Source organism: Quercus lobata, chromosome 2 (assembly GCF_001633185.2).
Source record: "Quercus lobata isolate SW786 chromosome 2, ValleyOak3.0 Primary Assembly, whole genome shotgun sequence".
NCBI lineage: Eukaryota > Viridiplantae > Streptophyta > Magnoliopsida > Fagales > Fagaceae > Quercus > Quercus lobata.
In genome coordinates this window covers 70,954,150-70,972,749 of record NC_044905.1, presented here as the reverse complement: position 1 = coordinate 70,972,749, position 18,600 = coordinate 70,954,150, and the positions used below count along the sequence as shown (strand labels likewise).

At 31.0% G+C, this 18,600-nt stretch overlaps 1 protein-coding gene across 3 annotated transcripts; it reads right to left on the bottom strand.

Annotated features, from left to right (window-relative positions):
• Positions 1–8,412: 8,412 nt before the first annotated feature.
• Positions 8,413–13,259, bottom strand: LOC115976414 (3-oxoacyl-[acyl-carrier-protein] reductase FabG). Of its 3 annotated transcripts, none has more exons than XM_031097682.1 (5): positions 13,089–13,259; positions 12,790–12,943; positions 12,300–12,499; positions 10,445–10,674; positions 8,413–8,922 (listed from the first exon to the last, which is right to left on the bottom strand). In XM_031097682.1, the coding sequence occupies exons 2-5, from the start codon at positions 12,882–12,884 to the stop codon at positions 8,644–8,646; spliced, it is 804 nt and encodes a 267-aa protein (XP_030953542.1). In that variant the 5' UTR covers positions 12,885–12,943; positions 13,089–13,259; the 3' UTR covers positions 8,413–8,643. The 3 variants fall into 3 exon arrangements, with proteins under 3 accessions (XP_030953542.1, XP_030953540.1, XP_030953539.1); XM_031097680.1 differs by having other exon boundaries at positions 12,790–12,903; XM_031097679.1 differs by having other exon boundaries at positions 12,790–12,886.
• Positions 13,260–18,600: the final 5,341 nt, after the last annotated feature.

Here is an 18,600-nt window from a genome sequence, read left to right as displayed (position 1 = left end):
TCACAGCAAGCTAAATAAGGGAAGTTAGGAAATTGTTTTTTAACTCATTTAAAATTGCTACCAAACATTGGAAAATGAGATAGTTTTATACTAGAAAATAATTTTTGAAAAATGACTTATTTTCTAGAAAACATCATTACTGAAACAAACAGAGCATATTCAAATCACACAACTCATTCCATAATAAAAACAAAGTGAATTGTGAGAGAAGTCACATTCAATTTTACATATTTTAAACAAGTTTTGATGAAAAGTCTAGCTACCCATTTTTAAAATACAGCCTACATCACACCCTTCATCTTCCTATACCTCTAATTATAATGTTCATTATAAATTCTTATTTTAAAGAATAGAAAGATAAGAGAGGGCAAGAGCCTTGTAGATTTGTGACACTATTTGGTCTTCTTTATGAAGAAAATCATTGTTTAAATTCGCATTCCCCCACTTTGTGTAATAATTGAATTATAAAAAAGAATGAGAAGAGAGAAAAGAAAAGTTTTACAAAATGCTACAATGATTTCCAAACTTGGTGAGAATTATTTGAATAGTGTTAGATAATCGGATTTGGAATGATTCTTAACTGTGGTGCTCTTTAATTTGGCTAAAAAAATGTTTTAAAGAGTTATTAGATGCTAAAGCTTGGAGGCTCTAGATTCAAAATCTAATTGGTGTATATAGAAGTAGAACTTACCAAAAATAGGTCTTAGATGCTTTGGCTACGATCAATAAACTATTCCATTTTTATTGTAATATCTGAACAGTACAAATATAAGTAAAAAATAATAATGACTTAATCATCTTCCTACGATGTCATTAACTATTTTTATAAAAGATTTGCTTATTTGTTTTTTGAAGAAAATTTTGTAATAGAAAATTAAGCTCAACTCTTAAACTGTTTCAGTAATTTTGAGACGACTCAAAAAGAAAAATTAAAAGGGAGAGAGAGAGAGAGAAACGTTTTGAGTTTTAGACTAGCCAATAGCCATTAGAGGGGGTCGTAAGCTGAGAGAAGGCAAAATCTTTGTTCTTTGACCTTATAGCCATCACCAAAATGAACTACTCCATTAGCTTAGTGAAAAATACTTTATGATATTTTTATAATAATTTTACAATAAATTCTAAATTCTATTTTGAATCTATTACTAAAATTACTTTTTTACTCATTAATAATAGCTAATAGTAATTTACCACTTAGAATTTGTTATAAATATAATATTTCTTATGGTGAATTTTTTGAAGACGAAAAACCACGGCTTACAACAACTTCCTCAACGTCTTAGCAGCCAACCCATGGCCATTACCAATTCAATTTTCTCCAATGAAGATGGCCCAAAATTTGGACAGGCCTAATTATTTAAAACCAGCCCTTAGGCCCATCTGGTACGTTTAAGCCCACATTTGTGTGTTGTCTAGCACATTCCTCCACCAAATTTCATGAGTCGAAGTTTTAATGAAAAATGTTAAAATTTATTACCAATTTGTAAAATTTGTAGTAATTATTATATCACTCTTTCATAGAGTACTAATTTTAGTTCTTCTTGGCTTATTTACAGGCATATGTAACCCTATCTCAAAGTTTAAGTTGTTCTTGGCTTTACAGATTTTCATTAGCAACTTCAAGTCTACTCAAAAAGATAGAGACAAATTAAAGAATTGAATTCATTAGCAACTTGCTGGCTTTGTTATGGAATTAAAAGCTAGCTCTATGATTTAGATGTTAATTATCATGTATCTAAAGAACAACTTTCATGGCTAAATGGAATTTGATGGATGCTGCTTTGCATTGGTCTTGAACTCCAATGAGCAGCTGCCATTGTTGAATGGCATCAGAAACGTAGCCAGAGCTTTGAGTTAAGGGGGGCGGTTTTACTGTTAGTCATATATAACGATTTCAACCTTTGACTTTGCTACTACTTAGCTGCTAAAGTTTTTTTTTTTTTTTTTTTTTGTGTGTGTGTGTTGGTAAGAACAAAATTATTATTTGTAGGGATGTTGGGCCCCAGGGCCCATCATTTATGTATATAATGGGCCTAAGGCCCAAACCGAGGATTGAAGGCATCTGAGGAAGGGTAAACACTCTCAAAAGAGTCCATTTTGATAAAAGGAGAAGTCAGTGGAGATCATAACTACCTTGGAAGTTGTGCCAAGGATAAGAGCTTCCTCGGCTAACTGAGGCCAAGGTCCGTAGGGGTGGCTGTCGTCCGAAAAAATGTCATAGAAACACCCGGTTGATGCGGATAAGCATTACGAGAACTCAGGATAGGGAGATGTCCTAAAATATCTAAAGAGAAAGTTGTTACCTCCGCATTAAATGCACTGCAGCTAACTCCCTGACCGCATTATTGTAGAAGTGATACCTAAATAGTGTATTTCAACCTTACAGCTACTACATAAAGACTTATGGGGAGTGCTGATGGGACAATTATCCACACCAACCATCTGGCAAGCACAGGGTGGATATGAAAAGGAAAGACAGTATAAAAGAAGAATGAGGCAATAAGATAGAGGGATCAGGAAAATCTGAAAAAATATAATTGTACCATTCTAGAATCAGACTTGTAACATTACCTAAGAACTTTATATAAGAATCCGTATCCTCGAATTTCACCAAGGACATTTTTTCTTCAGTTTACACTTATGTATCTTCATTCTTTTGTCATCAAACCTACCTAACTTGATGTTTGGATAACTAAAGCCCAATGTTCTAACCCATTATCTACAAATTCATCGTTTTGGGCTTTTTGGGTCTAAGTCCATTCACACCTTGGGCTAGGATACCAAATCGGGTCCTTACATTATTGTTTATGATTTTTTAAATGACAGGGTTACTTATTTTAAATAAAATTGGTTAACTGAGCTTAATTTTTTTTTTTTTAAGTTTTACTATTGGTAATTTTTATTGTTGAGCTATTTTTTTTGGGCTTGTATATTTTGTTTTAGATTTTAGATCTATAAATTTTTTTATAGTCACTAAAATTAGGAAACTACTAATGCTACAAACTTTTTTTTTTATAAATTATTGATGTAATAAGTGGTTACTAGTAAGTAAAAAAATTATGTGAGTGGTGAGTCCATATGCGAACCAATAAGAATTTGCTACCAAAACAATTTGTAAAAATATTGTAAAAACGTTTGTAAGTATAGCATTACTCTTTAAAAAATCAATAATTTTGTTTAAGGGATAAAAATGTAATTTTATAGAAAAAAATGTAATTTTATAGAATAAAATTACTAAAATTAATACATATATATATATATATAATAATTTAAAAAAAAAAATTATGGGGGCCATTGCCCTCTAGTCCAAAGCTAGCTACATCCATGAATGGCATCATGTCACATAATCTGCAGGAATTTTCAGTATCTCTAGAAAGTAGAAATAAGTTAACTTTGACAATGAATTTTATTTATTTTTTTAATGAAAAGATGATAGAATTAAAACTAACCAACAAAACAAGGCTTACACATCCCCATTGAGGTCTCTCTCAAAAACATCTAAAATGTCTACGAGTGAACTATCATAAATAAAGAAATCAATAGTCATCCTTACACTCTTCCTAACTAAACCATCAGCACACAGATTTGTTTGCCGGAATTTGTTGAAACCTGGTAATCAAACGTCTGCAGACAATGATTTTATGATATCTCTAGATATTCATAAAATAAAAAATTAATATATATATATATATATATATATATATGTATATCTAGAATCTCCGTATGGCTTGTCCTAGGCACCTAGCATAAAGGCGGCCACTCTGGCTGGTTCTTCCGGTCTCCATCAGCATCTCTGGTTGCTTTTTTTTCTTTTCTTTTCTTTTTTTGTTCTATGCCCATGTCTCTTTTTTTAAATATTTGAATTATTTTGTTTTAATATAATTTTTAATGGGACTGTGATTTTGTGTATTAGTCTCTTTCTTTTAATTGAAAAAAATCAGACATGGCATTGTTTTATTGAAGTGTGTAATAGGTTTCATATCAAATCCTTTTATTAAATTATATATATAGATATGAATTTAAGTAACACTTAGTATAACTTCACAAGAGTTATATATTTTGTGAACTATTGATTACTATTAGATCTAAAACTCAAAAAATACTCATAGTAGTGTCATTATTATTGCCTAAAAATTAGTGATTTAGGCATTAACTCTTCTTATTAAGGAAAAATAAAAAATAAAAAAGCCACAGCATATATATATATGACTTGTTATCGTTTATACATACCATTATTTTTCCCTTAGCAATGTTCCAAAAAACTTTTGCCTTTCGGAGTTTGATTTAATGTAGGTTTTTATCACGACTTTAGGAACGTATAGGTCATATCTAGGTTATATCCCAAAAGTACAGGGGAACTCTAACTATGACACATACTTTTGGGATACAATTTGGATATGACTTGTTATCATTTATACATACCAAATCAACTTAATAGTTAATACAAGTATAAAACCCCTTGCAACACTGTAATAATCCAAATCCACACACAAATAAATACAATTCAGGATATCATAGCTTCATTGATACAAGAAAACTATTACTGTTTTAATATATAATAAGCAAAATTGTTGAAGTCAATTCATCGCATTCTAGATGTTTGGATGAAAAATTAAAAACAAATGTAAAATCAAAATTCTTGGCTTATGCTCAACTAACAAGGGAATGTTAGTCTTTTCAAAATAAAAGTCAAAGCTTTTTTTTTTTGTTACAAGATAGAATTTATACTCTAACCTAATCTAAGTGTATATGTGTGTGAAACTCGCTCTTGGAGACTTGAACCCCAGCCCTTACCCCCCCACACTTCACAAGTATTTATACTTGTAAAGTGACCACTGCACCAAAAGTGTGCGGTGGTCTTTTTATTTTTCTTTTAATAAGAAGAGTTAATGCCTAAATCACTAATTTCTAGGGAGCAATAATGACACTACTATGAATATATATATATACACTCAAATAAGAAGAGTTAATGCCTAAATCACTAAATCACTAATTTATATATATATATATATATATATCTAAAAGCTAAAGCGTAGAGTTTACTGTTGCTACACTCCTGTTTAGCCATGTCAACGCCACGTCATCAACTTATTTTCAATATTTTCTCTATTTTTTAATTATTTTTCTCCTTATTAATTTGCCACTTTACAATTACAACTTCTCCAATATTTACTTACTTTTATCTTTTTATCTCTCTACTACTCTATACCTTAACCTTACAATTTCCTCATCTCTTCATCTTCCTTTTATTTTGACTCTTCTTCTCCCCAATTTTTTTGTTTTTTTTTTTTTACTATAAAAATTTGTTATTTTCTATTCCATTCAATCCATATTTTACTCACACAAAAAGGTGAATACTCTCTCTCTCTCTCATTAATTCTTTCTTGCAACTCTATTTTAGATTGATGAATTTTTTTGCTTTTTTTTGTATCTCTACTTTTGGATGATACACTTTGGTGGTGTGTTTTTTGAGTTATTTATCACATGTACTCTCTATCCCTCTTATAGTTTTGGTTTGAGTTAATTTTTAGATATTTTAGAAGTGAGATGATTATATATTTGAATATCTCTATAAATTATTTGAGTAATATCAATTGTAAATTTGTGATAAGGTTTGGTTATCATGATAATCTTCTTAACACACTATACAAAAGTTTGAATAATATAGATCACTAGAAAAAAGAATACTATTTCTTTCTTTTATCTCAAAAAATAAATAAATAATAATGGAAATATATCAATCAAATGCACCTAAGTTTTTTTTTTTTTTTTTTTTTTTAATTGTAGAGATGGAGAGATGAAAAATAATTTTAGAAATAATATTTCCGGAACGTTTTATAGAATAAATCATACATTATATCACGTTACAAAATGGTTGTATATTTCTACGTATTGCGTGGATTTGCAACTAGTATATAAATAGAAACAGAGAAATACTGAAAGCAAAAAAAGATATGATTCAGAATTATAAATAATATGACACGGTAAATGACCACTAAATAGAACAAATAATTCAGATATAATTTTGCTCTAATATTTCTTTTATCTTGTCATTATACTTCCTTTATATATATGTGTGTGTGTGTGTGTGTGTGTGTGTGTGTGTGTGGGGTTGACAACAATTTTGATAATTTATTCTAAAGTATGGGCAAGATCTATCTGCTCCATGATCCGTGATAGGCATGCATTATCCTAGTAACGTCTTGTTAGTGGTTGAGTCAACCAATAATCTATGGTGTTCAGCATGAGGCATTAGCGTAAGCTGCTTGTGACCATGAACAGAGTTCATACAATAAACACAGTTGTTCTCATAATTGTCATGTTGTTTATCATTTGCATTGACTAAGGAATTCGTGAATTATAACTAACAAAAACAAAGTAAAAATTTATTTTCAACATTCATTGTAATTCAGAAGCATAATGTTAATATCAGCCTATGTGAACCATGAGGTTTGCATCACAGTGGCACACGAATATTCCGTCGATAATCATTTTGAGATTTGAACATAGAGAAAAAGAAGCAATTGGTGCCCATCAACAAAAAGTTGCTTTCCATTTGAAAACTGGAAAATGTCTGACCATATAAGCATCCATGATTCATAGATGGGTCCTATTAATGGGTGCCCATAGGGAAAAAGAAGCAAGTAACTATCAAGTGCTTCTAATACATGCCTCAAAGAAGGAGGTAGAAGGAAGTTTCTAGGAGACATGCCTGTCTTTAAGTTTTCAGATGTTACAAAAAAGGAAGTTTCTAGGAGACATGCCTGTCTTTAAGTTTTCAGATGTTACAAAAATTTTACCTTACGAGAAACCATACATCAACCTTTGCTAACGGCCTAGACATTACCAGAAAACCAATGCCAGTTTAGACTTTTGAACACCGTTAAAGATATCAAGCCCAATCCAGTCAAGGCCCAAGTCCAATCTTACCTGCCGTCTACAAGCAAAGTATTCCAATCTTAACCTGGTTTGCATGCAAACTTTTGCAAACTATTCTGCCAGTACTACAATTCCCCACATTGTATTCATTCTAATAAATTTAAGGGAAAATTACACTTTACCACCTTAAACTATGCACTAGATTACATTTTGCACCCTAAATTATCCGATTACACACTTTACACCCTAAACTATCATACTTATCACACTTTGCACCCTGTTGTTATTTTTGCCGTTATATTTAACAGAATTTTACTGCATGTGACACGCACATGCTTCTTACTTAGATGGAACAAAGTTAAAAGACTGAAACACCATTCTTCAAAATCAATTAAAACAAAACCCAAATTTTTCCACATCTCCCTCTGTCTCACACGTCTGCCATCCTCTTCCTCAAATTCATAAAATACAATCCAATACTTTTTAATTCCATCACTGACGAAATGGTATAAAAGAAGTTAAAATAGTAAATCCCAAATGGCACAGCAGATAGGAATTATGCCTCATTAGCCGTGCTCACCTTCTTTTCTTTTTTTTTTTTTTTTGGTAAACGCTGTGCTCACCTTCAATTCATAGAGCTTTCCATCAATTCATAGAGCTTTCCATCGCGAGATGCATCACCACCAGCCAGAGTTGCTGAAAAACTGATGTATTTGTGGCCAATTTACGAGTTGTTGTACAGACTAGACTCCCCTTACCAGCTATTTTTAATTATTTTAATAACTAGAAAGCTATAGATAGTATAAGAAATACCAGGAAGGTGGATGGGGTACTGTGAATGAATTCTGCTATGGAATTAGAGAGGTCAATTTAAATATTTTGAAACTGAATTTGGGGAAAAGGATGGCAGAAACGTGAGACAAAGGGACATGTGAAAAAATTTAGGTTTTGTTTAAATTGATTTTGAAGAAGGGTGTTTTTGTCTTTTTACTTTGTTCCACCTAAGCAAGAAGCATGTGCTTGTCACATGCAGTAAAATTCTGTTAAATATAACGGCAAAAATAACAACAGGGTGCAAAGTGTGATAAGCATGATAGTTTATGGTGCAAAGTGTGCAGTCAGATAGTTTAGGGTGCAAAATGTAATCTAGTGCATAGTTTAGGGTGGTAAAGTGTAATTTCCCCTAAATTTAATTTAATATAAATGCAGCTATAGCTGCTAAGGGCCATCATTCTGCAATTAAATACAATTCTTGTGGACCCAACTTTTGCAAACTATTCTGCCAGTACTACAATTCCCCACATTGTATTCATTCTAATAAATTTAATTTAATATAAATGCAGCTATAGCTGCTAAGGGCCATCATTCTGCAATTAAATACAATTCTTGTGGACCTTCAAGATTGAGAGTGGTGCAGTAGCAAATCTCTCTCTCTCTCTCTCTCTCTCTCTCTCAGGTTCACCCATCATTTTGCAATTGTTTACAGTTCTTGTGGACCCTTCAAGATTGAGAGTGGTGCAATAGCAATATAAAGTATAAATACTTAAAATAGTAAAAGTTCTCATACAATTAGCTGAATTTATTACACTTGAACATATTAATAAGAGCAACAGATAATAAAAAAAAATAAGAAAATTTTAATTGTAACTCTTAAATTACCAAAGCAATGCTTTCTGTTGATGTTTCTAGACAACACATCCGATCATGGGCTCCATGCTCAATTCTCTGGTTAACTCTGCCAATATATTCTAGCAGAGATGATGAGAATCACATGAAAGAACGCATCCTAGGCCTTGTAAGAGATTGTGCTCCATCAACAAATACAGTTGTTCCAGTCATGTAACGTGACCCATCACTGATTAAATAGGAAACAGTTGAAGCCAGGTCTGTTTTGACATCAAGCCACCTCTCAAGTGGTGCTGCGTAATTGACAAACTTTTCTGCTCTCTCCTTCCCCACTGACTTTGGGAATTCATCTTGCATGTGTAAGCCACGTGCAATTGCATTAACTCTGATCTTGTATTTTCCGATTTCCAAAGCTGATGCCTGAGAAGAGCCATCGGAAATGTTGAAATCAACAATCCAAAATGAAAATACGAGGGGAAACAAAACACATAATAAAAGTATTTGCGGTTATAAATGTAAGGAAAAGTTAACGAATGCCCTTAGAAAATTTTAATGGTAAAAAAAAAAAAAAAAAGTAACTGATTTTTTTTGACAACTTTTAAAATTTTTCATAAAAGTGGTATTAAAACTTTCTTAAAATGATTTATTAACAAATACTCTAAAAACACCCGTTAATCAGCTCATAAATCGGCTCATAAATGTATTCTTACAGAAATGCAATTTTATATCCATTAAAATAGAAGAATCCCTAATCCTGATGCTTAATTTCTTGTAAAAACGTCCACAAAAGTGATATCATAAGAGCAATTATGGAAATGAGTCATATGAACCTCGACAACTTAGTTAAGGCCTAACTCAAAAAAAAAAAAATGCCAAAGCCCTAAAACTTCATTACATGAGACTACCACCTAATTAATGTAAAACCTTGGAATTGAGAATTCATGTGGTCTTACTATTGGAAGAAACTAAACATCTTCTAACACCTAATGTGATAGAATTTACCTATAAACGTTAGAATCTCACTACATGAGGTTTGCCGTTTGTGAGTCAACTAAGCCAGTCCCTGCTATTGGGAATACAACAGTCAATTTGCACACTTGAGCTCATCTAGCCCATATACGCTAAATCAAAGGTCATTAAAGTTTTTCTTGCCACTAGTACCAGCATTATTCTTTCCCTTTTCATCCTTCTGCAGTTTAAAATCATTTCACTCTGCAGTCTGCACCAAGCAATCAATATAGCACATGATCTTACCACTACGTTGACTTTTCTCATGTACACTTGGTGCAAGCACTAACTCCCCCACAATGCATTAGTAAGAACCTCAGAAATGACCATTAAGGTGGTTCTTGTTTAATGTAAAAACTAAACATCTCCTTCCCTTTTACCACAATAAGCTTCTGTGATCATCATTCATTCAATCAACTAATACAATATATTGTGGTCACATGATGCTTTCTGCTTAATGTAACCAAATGCTTGTAGCAAGCAGTGAAACACCTTACAGAAAAATTACAAACAATCAAATAATTCAGAAAGCTCTCTCTCTCTCTCTCTCTCTCTCTCTCTCTCTCTCTCTCATAGAGCAAACAAATATGACATGAAGAAGTCAAATTGTTGGAAGCACAGATGCTACTGCTAACCAAATGAAGAGGCAATCAACATACAACCCCATCACTAAAAGATATGTCGTAGGGTTTAAGTCAGAAATTCTCATTACAATAATAAACCTTCATGTTAACAAGGTAAATTCACAATCTACGCGCATAAATGTGTCATTTGATTCACTCTCCTGTTCAGAATATAAATTTAGGCAGAAGATCTCACCAGAAGTAAAATAATATAATATACACTTATCAAAAAAAAAAAAAAAAAGCAAAATAATATAATATATGCACTGAAGATGTAAAAGACTGCTTATATTATACAGTAATAAACTTACCCTGACTAACTGCTGCAGTCCTGCCGAACATGAACCATACGCAGCAGCTCCTGGATAAAGCCCTCTTGGAGAACCAATTATCGAGGTCAAGAGTACAATGGAACCTCCAGATTTATAGTCCCGCATTCTTTTTCCCACAGCATTTAACAGAAACCACGGAGCCATAAAATTTATTTTCATTATCTTGTTGAACTCATCTTCACCTAATTGTAGGTGTTCTTGCATCTTTCCTGTTTCAATCAGAAGTGATAAATCTGTTATTAGCTCACCTCCAGTGCATCCCAAATATAATCAATTATAAATGTTAACCACTAAACCAAAAAAAAAATGAAGAAAAAGAATGTCCCTAAGATAAGAAGTCTAGACTTTCGGACTAATAAAAATGTTCTTGATTAAAAAAAAAATGAAAAATAATATAAAAAATAAATTCAGTTGGTTGATACAATATCAAGCTTCTGTTCAATGATTCTTCAGAAATTAAAAATATTCATTAATTGAGCCCCATCAAAATTTATAAAATCAATACTAATCTGAATTAGGGTATGGTTAGACATATTTTAGATTATCTTCCTACAAAATGATATTTGCACGATGGCAATCCTTTTTTCTGCCTCTTTTGTGGTGACATATAGCAGCATCACCACCCGTGCATACAGTTATTTGTCATTCTTTGTCAGGTCGCCAAGTTAAAAATCCAAATTCCAGCACTATTGAGTTAGGAACGCATCAATTAAACACTTTTATGTTTTGATTCAAGCAGTTTCTAGAAATTATACTTATGCAAGTTCTTTGTAGATGATGATGCATACTTTAACTATTTATTTCTATTAAAATTGCCATCACAATGACTTGCATCTGAGAATAACAATTATATTCAAATGAAGATGATGAAAAAAAAAGAGGGGGAAAAAAAATCTAATCATTCTAGGTAGCAAGGTAATTGACCAATGAATTCTTTGGCTTCTCCCAGGCCAATCCCCATCTTAAAATACCATGATCTTTATATAGTTGCCTTCTTATAGCCTCCACATTGTTATACCTTTAAAGGTTCCAAATGGTATCACTTTGAAGATTTAAGTAATATTCTAACCCAACAATAACCTTCAACCCCTATATCAGAAATTAAACTATTGCAGTTTGACTGTTAACCAGACAAAAAGCTAACGCTGAATGATGGATCAAATAGAATCTGCTATGATCCAAATCAAAGAAGGAGCCTAGAGTATATTTTACTTAAACCACAGAAAACTTGTACCCCCACTCATATATGTACACACATTAACAATCTTTGCACAAGAATTGCAATGAACATAATTCCTTTAAATAGTAAATTTAGGAAAATCCCATAATTTCAAAAGTCCCACCCTAGTCAGTCATGAAGGTCCAAGACCATTACAGTACTCACTATCCAAAGCCTTGTCCAAACTCTATTAAAACCACATATGGAAGGGGCTTCAACTTTGCCCTGTCCCTCACAACAACAACCACCAATCCTTTAGTCTCAAAATTTTGGGATCAGCTATAATCCTCAAAAGACTAGTCAGGTCAGATACTTATTCTTATCTGCCATTCTATTCTATCTGAAGTCAAAATTAAATGTGCTATGGATAAATGCTAATAAATAGGACATGAGTTTCACCCAAATTTTTTTTTTAAATATAATTACCTACTTTTGATGAAATATCATCCTATATTGAGTTCCAAAGAGTAGTTGCTGGAAAAATTACAAAAAAGCACAAAGAGAACCAAAGATTCTGCGCAGTCTTAGCAATTAACTACTTTTTTATAAGAATATTGAAAAATATTGTCTTAATAATTAAAAAAATAGGCCTTGAGCCAGACAGATTTGTTGTACCTTCATAGAAATAACAATGAACAAAAGCATCTAAACTTCCCAGAATTACGCATGCCTTGTTTACTGCCTCAGCAAAGTGACCCTCTCTCTCCTCCTCCATATCTACACCAACCACCTCCACCGGCTTCACACCTTTCACTGAACCATTTATCTTTCCGGCTATACTCAGAAGACAGCTCTCATTGCCCATCAGAACCAAGCTATTAAGAAGTGTAAAAACAATCAAAAATTCATTCAAACATCATGGCCAATTGATTAAAACAGTAAAGAAATCAACTTTATCAAAATTAACAAAATTCTTTCCAGGTTAAACCATCTTTTTGGTGAGAAAAATGTGCCAAAGAAACAAAATAAGAATAACCCAGAAACAAATTATTCAAAAGTTCACATCTTTCTTCATTTTTCCACCATTTTGTCAGCAACCAAACACATATATACATAGATAATAACATGCAAAATTCAAGGGTCCGAGAATGAGTTATACACAAACCTGCATCCCCGTTTGGCTAAATGGAGAGCAATGTTCTCTGAGATCTCATCACCATCTGAGGTGATCAGCACTTTCTTCCCGGGAGTTTCTTCCATAGCTGAAACTTAGAAACCACTGGTGGATTGATTTACTATATATATAAATTGCTGAAAATCTAATCAACCAAAAAATAATATAAAATTTAAAAGAATTAAAATAAAATAAAAATAAAAATAAAAAAACGAATTAAACGAGGACTATATTAAATTTAAAGTTGGTAGAGCAATTAAAATAGTACAGAAGGGTGTTTCAGCTTTCACCTTTGAAAGGGCGTGAGGAAACACTTCAACAATAAAGTGTAGACACAAGAAGAGAACGCACTCAATTCTTTTTTCTTTTCTTTTTTTTTCGCTGAATGAACGCACTCAATTGTTGAGCACTATAGTACACATCTAATTATAGCGCTATTGTTGAATGCGTTGCTTAAGCAAAAAGAGGTGTTTATTGCACTATATATAGTACACATCTAAATAGTAAATATATTTATAGCACTATTGTTGAATAAGATTTGAGGGGTTATTGCAAATAATTAGTTACACGTCCTATTTTAAATACATAATTTTAATTATAATTTTAAAATTGTGTGAAATATTATCAAAATCTTAAATTTGTTTTTCCAATAAGAAAATTTTTTTTTTTTGGCTGAATTTTTCAATAAAATTTTTAGATTTTACTTTATAAAGCCATAATATATTTGCATCAACAGTTTTTTTGTTCATATTTTTCGTCAAAGTGTTTTTATATAGCAAGTAATTTTCATCATGCTATGATTAATAAATTATTTAAAATTTTAAAAATATAAATTCTGAAACTCTATGCGTAAAATGAAAGAAAAAAAAAATCCGTAAATTGCACTTTGCACTTTTATTTTATTTTATTTTTTTGGGTAAAAGAAAATATCCTTTTCGATGATTGTAAATGTGTGGAGGAAATTATTAGTAAAAGACTCGAAAATAAAACTAACGTCCAAGACCAGGCAACTTTTCAGTACATAGTCTGTCCTCCGCACGTTGTTTGCTGTCGTCGTTATGATTTTGAACAGTGTTCAGGAGTCAGGACTATGAACCACGTCGATGTTACGCTGTAAAAAAATCATGGAGAATGTTAACCAGTACCGAGCGGCAGAAAAGACAAAAAAAAAAAAAAAAAAGTCCTAAAAAGTCAAAAAAAATTCAAATAGTACCTACGAAACTGAAAACTTCACATAAACTGAAAAAAACAAAACTTGTGTCAGAAAAAGGTCAAAATTTTGTGCTTAACGGGCACCGTGTCCGTTAACACAACCCAAAAATCATTTCTGTGTTCAATATCCACGTGTTCATAAATCATTTCTGTGTTTAATATCCACGTGGTTTCTCATTTCTGTGTTCAATGAGAAACCACGTGGATGTTACGCTGTCGAGGTGAATCCGACGTGCTACTACGGTACTAGAACCTTGAGCCTTCTAACCCACCCCCTAGCGTTTAAAATGAATCTTCCCCTCGGCTATTATATTATGGAAGAATATTAACGAGTGTCTTTAAAATATTAGTTAATAATTTAGTTAAGAAAAGTTCTTATAAGAAAAAAAAAAGTAATTAACATTTTGATAATTTTTTTCATTTTTCATAAAAGTGATATCAAAATTTTTCTAAAATTGACTATTAACCAATACTTTAAAAACACTCGTTACTCGTTAGTATGACCCTATTTTAAATATATAAATAAATAAAAGTATAATAGTACATTAGATGTACGAAATACATCAAATACAATGAACTTCCAGTTGTTGTTTTTTGGTGGTGGAATAGTGAACTCCTTCTAGTTACACACTTCGTTATTGTTTGAGACGAGAAAAATGAATAAATAAAATAGAAATGAAGGAAAAAAATAATTTTATAATATTCTTCTATTCTCTTATTTGGAAGTTTTAATGGAAAAAATAGATAATTTATTCTTTTATTTTAGAGTTTAAGTAAGAGGAAATGGAATGGATAGGAAAAATATTCATTTCTCTCTATTTCCTCTAAATCTCAAATTTTCATTTTCCCAAAATTAGGAAGAAATTTTTTTTATATAGAAGAAATATGTCAAATTTCAATTTAAAAAAATTAGTCATAATCAACCAAAAGTACATATTTCATTGAATTTGATTTAATGATTTTTTTTACTAAAATTTCCACAATACCCCTATATATTTAGCCATTTATTTTAAAATAATGATCTAATAGTAATATTGTCATAAAATAATTTCATTTATTTCTCTCTATGTTACTTCCAAATGAGGTTACTTACTTTCCATTCATTTCTATTCTTTTATTTTAAAACATCTAAACAAGATTACTTAATTTCATTTCATTGTTTTCTTTTCCATTCCGTTTACTTACTTAAATACATTCAATTCTATTCCTTTATAATCATTTCATTACATTCTCTTATGAACTTTCAAACGAAGTCTTAACAGGTAGAACAAGAATCTAAAGGGAATAGTTTAGCACCAAAAAAAAAAAAAAAGAAAAAAAAAAAGAAAAAGAAAGAGAATCTAAAGGGAAGACTGAATACCAATGGATGGCAAGATATTATCACTTTGAACCCATGAAATTTTAAATGATGTTATATTGGATAGTACATTTGATTTATAATATTTAATCTTAACCTTAATTCTTATTAATTTTTTTATCACACACACTTTATATATATATATATATATATATTTATATATATATAAAGTGATAATGTAATAGTAATTCCATTCTTTGTAATACTAACATTTGTGGTTTAAACATCATCTCCTATTTTCCCATTATTTATTTAAAAGTATTTTAATTCAACTAAAATTTTATGGTATTTTTAATAAAAACATCTAATATTCAAATCAATCATAACTCGTTATTACAACTATCAATTATCAAAAAGGGGGAGAATATCCATTCTATATGAAAAAAAAGTATAATACATTTTTTTTTTTTTTGGCTGAAGAAAAAAAGTATAAGAGTAGTTTTAGGACTACAAATTATCCCACAGCTTAATTTGCTACAACTCTGACGTGGTAAATTATGAGTGCTTAACTATTACTTACATATAGACCCATAATTTTTTCTTCACTAATTACGCTCTGCCACGTTACAATTATAACAAAAAGTTGTGATAAATTATGTGGTCTTAGCATTTTCCAAAGTATAATACAAAGTATATGAAATAGTTTCTCAAACAAGAAAATTCTAGGTGAGACAGGTGTTTAAGCCCATTGTCTCACTAACATGTGGGACTCACACGCGCACGCCCATCTCACCTAATTCCTTCTCTTCTCAAACATTCACCATATGATAATTAGGCTGGGTTTGGAGCAACGCGTTTGTGTTGAAACTGGCATCTACGCTTTTTTCTGTGGGTCCCATGAATAGTGCACAGGACCCGCAAGTACGAAATTCAGTAAATATAACTTTAAAACTAAGTCCTACGGTACTATTCACATATTTAAAAATTATTTTACTACAGTATTTTCAATTTTCAGCAATAAGCAGTATCCAAACAGACCCTTAATGCCCATTTAACAAAGTCCGGCCCCACTTTACTTGAAGTTCACATTTCACAAGTGAGATTATTCTCATCATTTCAAAAAGTGAGGGCCTTCGTCTCACATCACATACCTTATGCTTTTTTCCCCTCTTGCCATATTTAGGTTCACTAATGTTTATCAATAAGAATAATTTTACACTTTTTTTTTACATTTTTTGTGGGTAATCATTTAAATTTGTTTAACTAATAATAATGTCAAATATGCCAATACGTGGGAGGGGTGACAATTTGTAGTATTAGTGGGTTGTGGTCATATTATGCGGAGGAAATGGTACTGCAAAATATGGCTTAAACATAATCCAACCCTTTCTTTTTATGCAATAATCCAACCCATTTAATAATTATGTTTCAATCCTTCAACCTTGACACAACTCATTTATTAAGCGAGTTGACATGACTTGATCTATTTCAACCTATTTACAAAATAACCTAAAATTATTAACATTTTCTATTTTGTAAGCAGATAAATTACAATAATTAAACAAATAAATTTACATAAATTTTTTTTTTTTAAGCATTACATTGATATTAATAGCATGCAATTAAAAAGTTCTTATTTCATGGATTTCAGTTAACTCAACTAGTAAAATATTTTATCATTGAATAATAGATTTGTGATTTGAACCTTGTTTATAAAAAAAAAAAAATTAGTATCTTAATTTGACAATAAAGAATAATTACTATAAAGCGAATGTTATAAGTTGAAATTCTTTTATATAATAATTTATAATTTCAAAATGATAAAGTTGCACCCAAACTTTGCAGAGGGTCAAACTGTAATAATAATTAAAATAGTTGTTAAGTTATAAATGGTCAAAAGCCTAGTAGATTAACTGACAATATTTAATGTTTCTCATAAATCATAATACAATAATCTTGTGTTGACCCCATCAAAAAAAAAAAAAAATTCTTGTGTTGACTGATGATGGATCAAGATAGAACTTGTGATTGTGAGATTTTGTGGTGACGTGTAATCATAGAAGAACTCATTATACGGCATATGATAGAGAGGTGTGAAACTGTGAAAGGCTGCAAGTCACAATTATAGGTGCCGAAATAAGCATGTAAATCTAAAATCTACATGGGGCCTACACGTATTGTTTAATTTATTCAAAAATTTAGATAAGAATAGATATATTATAATATGCTCCACCTAACATTTTTTTTTTCAAGTCCAAAAGGGTCTGACTGGTTTTCATATGTAAAACGCGGAGAAAGCACTGAAATTTTTCTGAGGAAAGTTCAATGTGGTATTGACCCAAGGACCTTAGTCAGTACCCCCAAAAAAACTAGTGCCATTATATTTTATTTGACTGGCTGGTCACAGATTCTCAGTCAATATATTAATCTTATTGATGGTTGGTATAAGAAAACATTGACATTTAAAATTAGATATATTATATAAGAGAAAATAATTTACAAGATCTCGTGACAGGCATCAATATATGTTAGTTTAAATCAAGTAGTACTCAGTTTTTGGTCATCTATTTTTTGAAAGTGTTTTACTACTTTGAAGTCTGAACTATTTAAACAATTAAACGAAGACCATTTGTTCAATTGTAAAGAAAGTTCATGCCAAATTACAGGATACGCCTCGGTTTGAAAATTGGAATACTCACTTCACATGTGTTCATGGAAGGCCCTACCTAATCATCTTTAGACTTTAGTATATTAATTTGTAGAATTAATTAATTTTTGAATGGATTAATGTGTGTTCACATTGATTAATTTTGGGAATTAAAAAAATGTACACAGAAAACCATCTTGTTCTTCACGTTATATTTGTGATGCATCGATCACGAATATTGTGAATAATGGTGAGAACTTTGGAATGGACAATAGCTTGGAAACTTCGAAAAAACAAAGAGTGATCATGACTTTATTCTTTTCTCACTTTCATTCTTTTTTTTTCCTTTCAATTGTTGCTTGACCGAAATGGTTGTTGAGGGGTATCAGCCTCGCGGGAAAAATACAAAAGATGGTAGTTGAATATGGATTTTAGAATTTATGATTTGCAAGTAAATATTGTGATGTTTATTTTACTTGGGAAAGGCGGTAGAAGAATTAGGTCATGATTGGTAACAAAATACTATTTCATTATGTTTTTAAAATTAAAGACGTGTTTGGTTAGTTCAAAATAGCATAAAATTGGATAAGTATTTTCTCAACCTAATAACTTAGTGATGAACCTTTTTTTTTTTTAATAATTGATC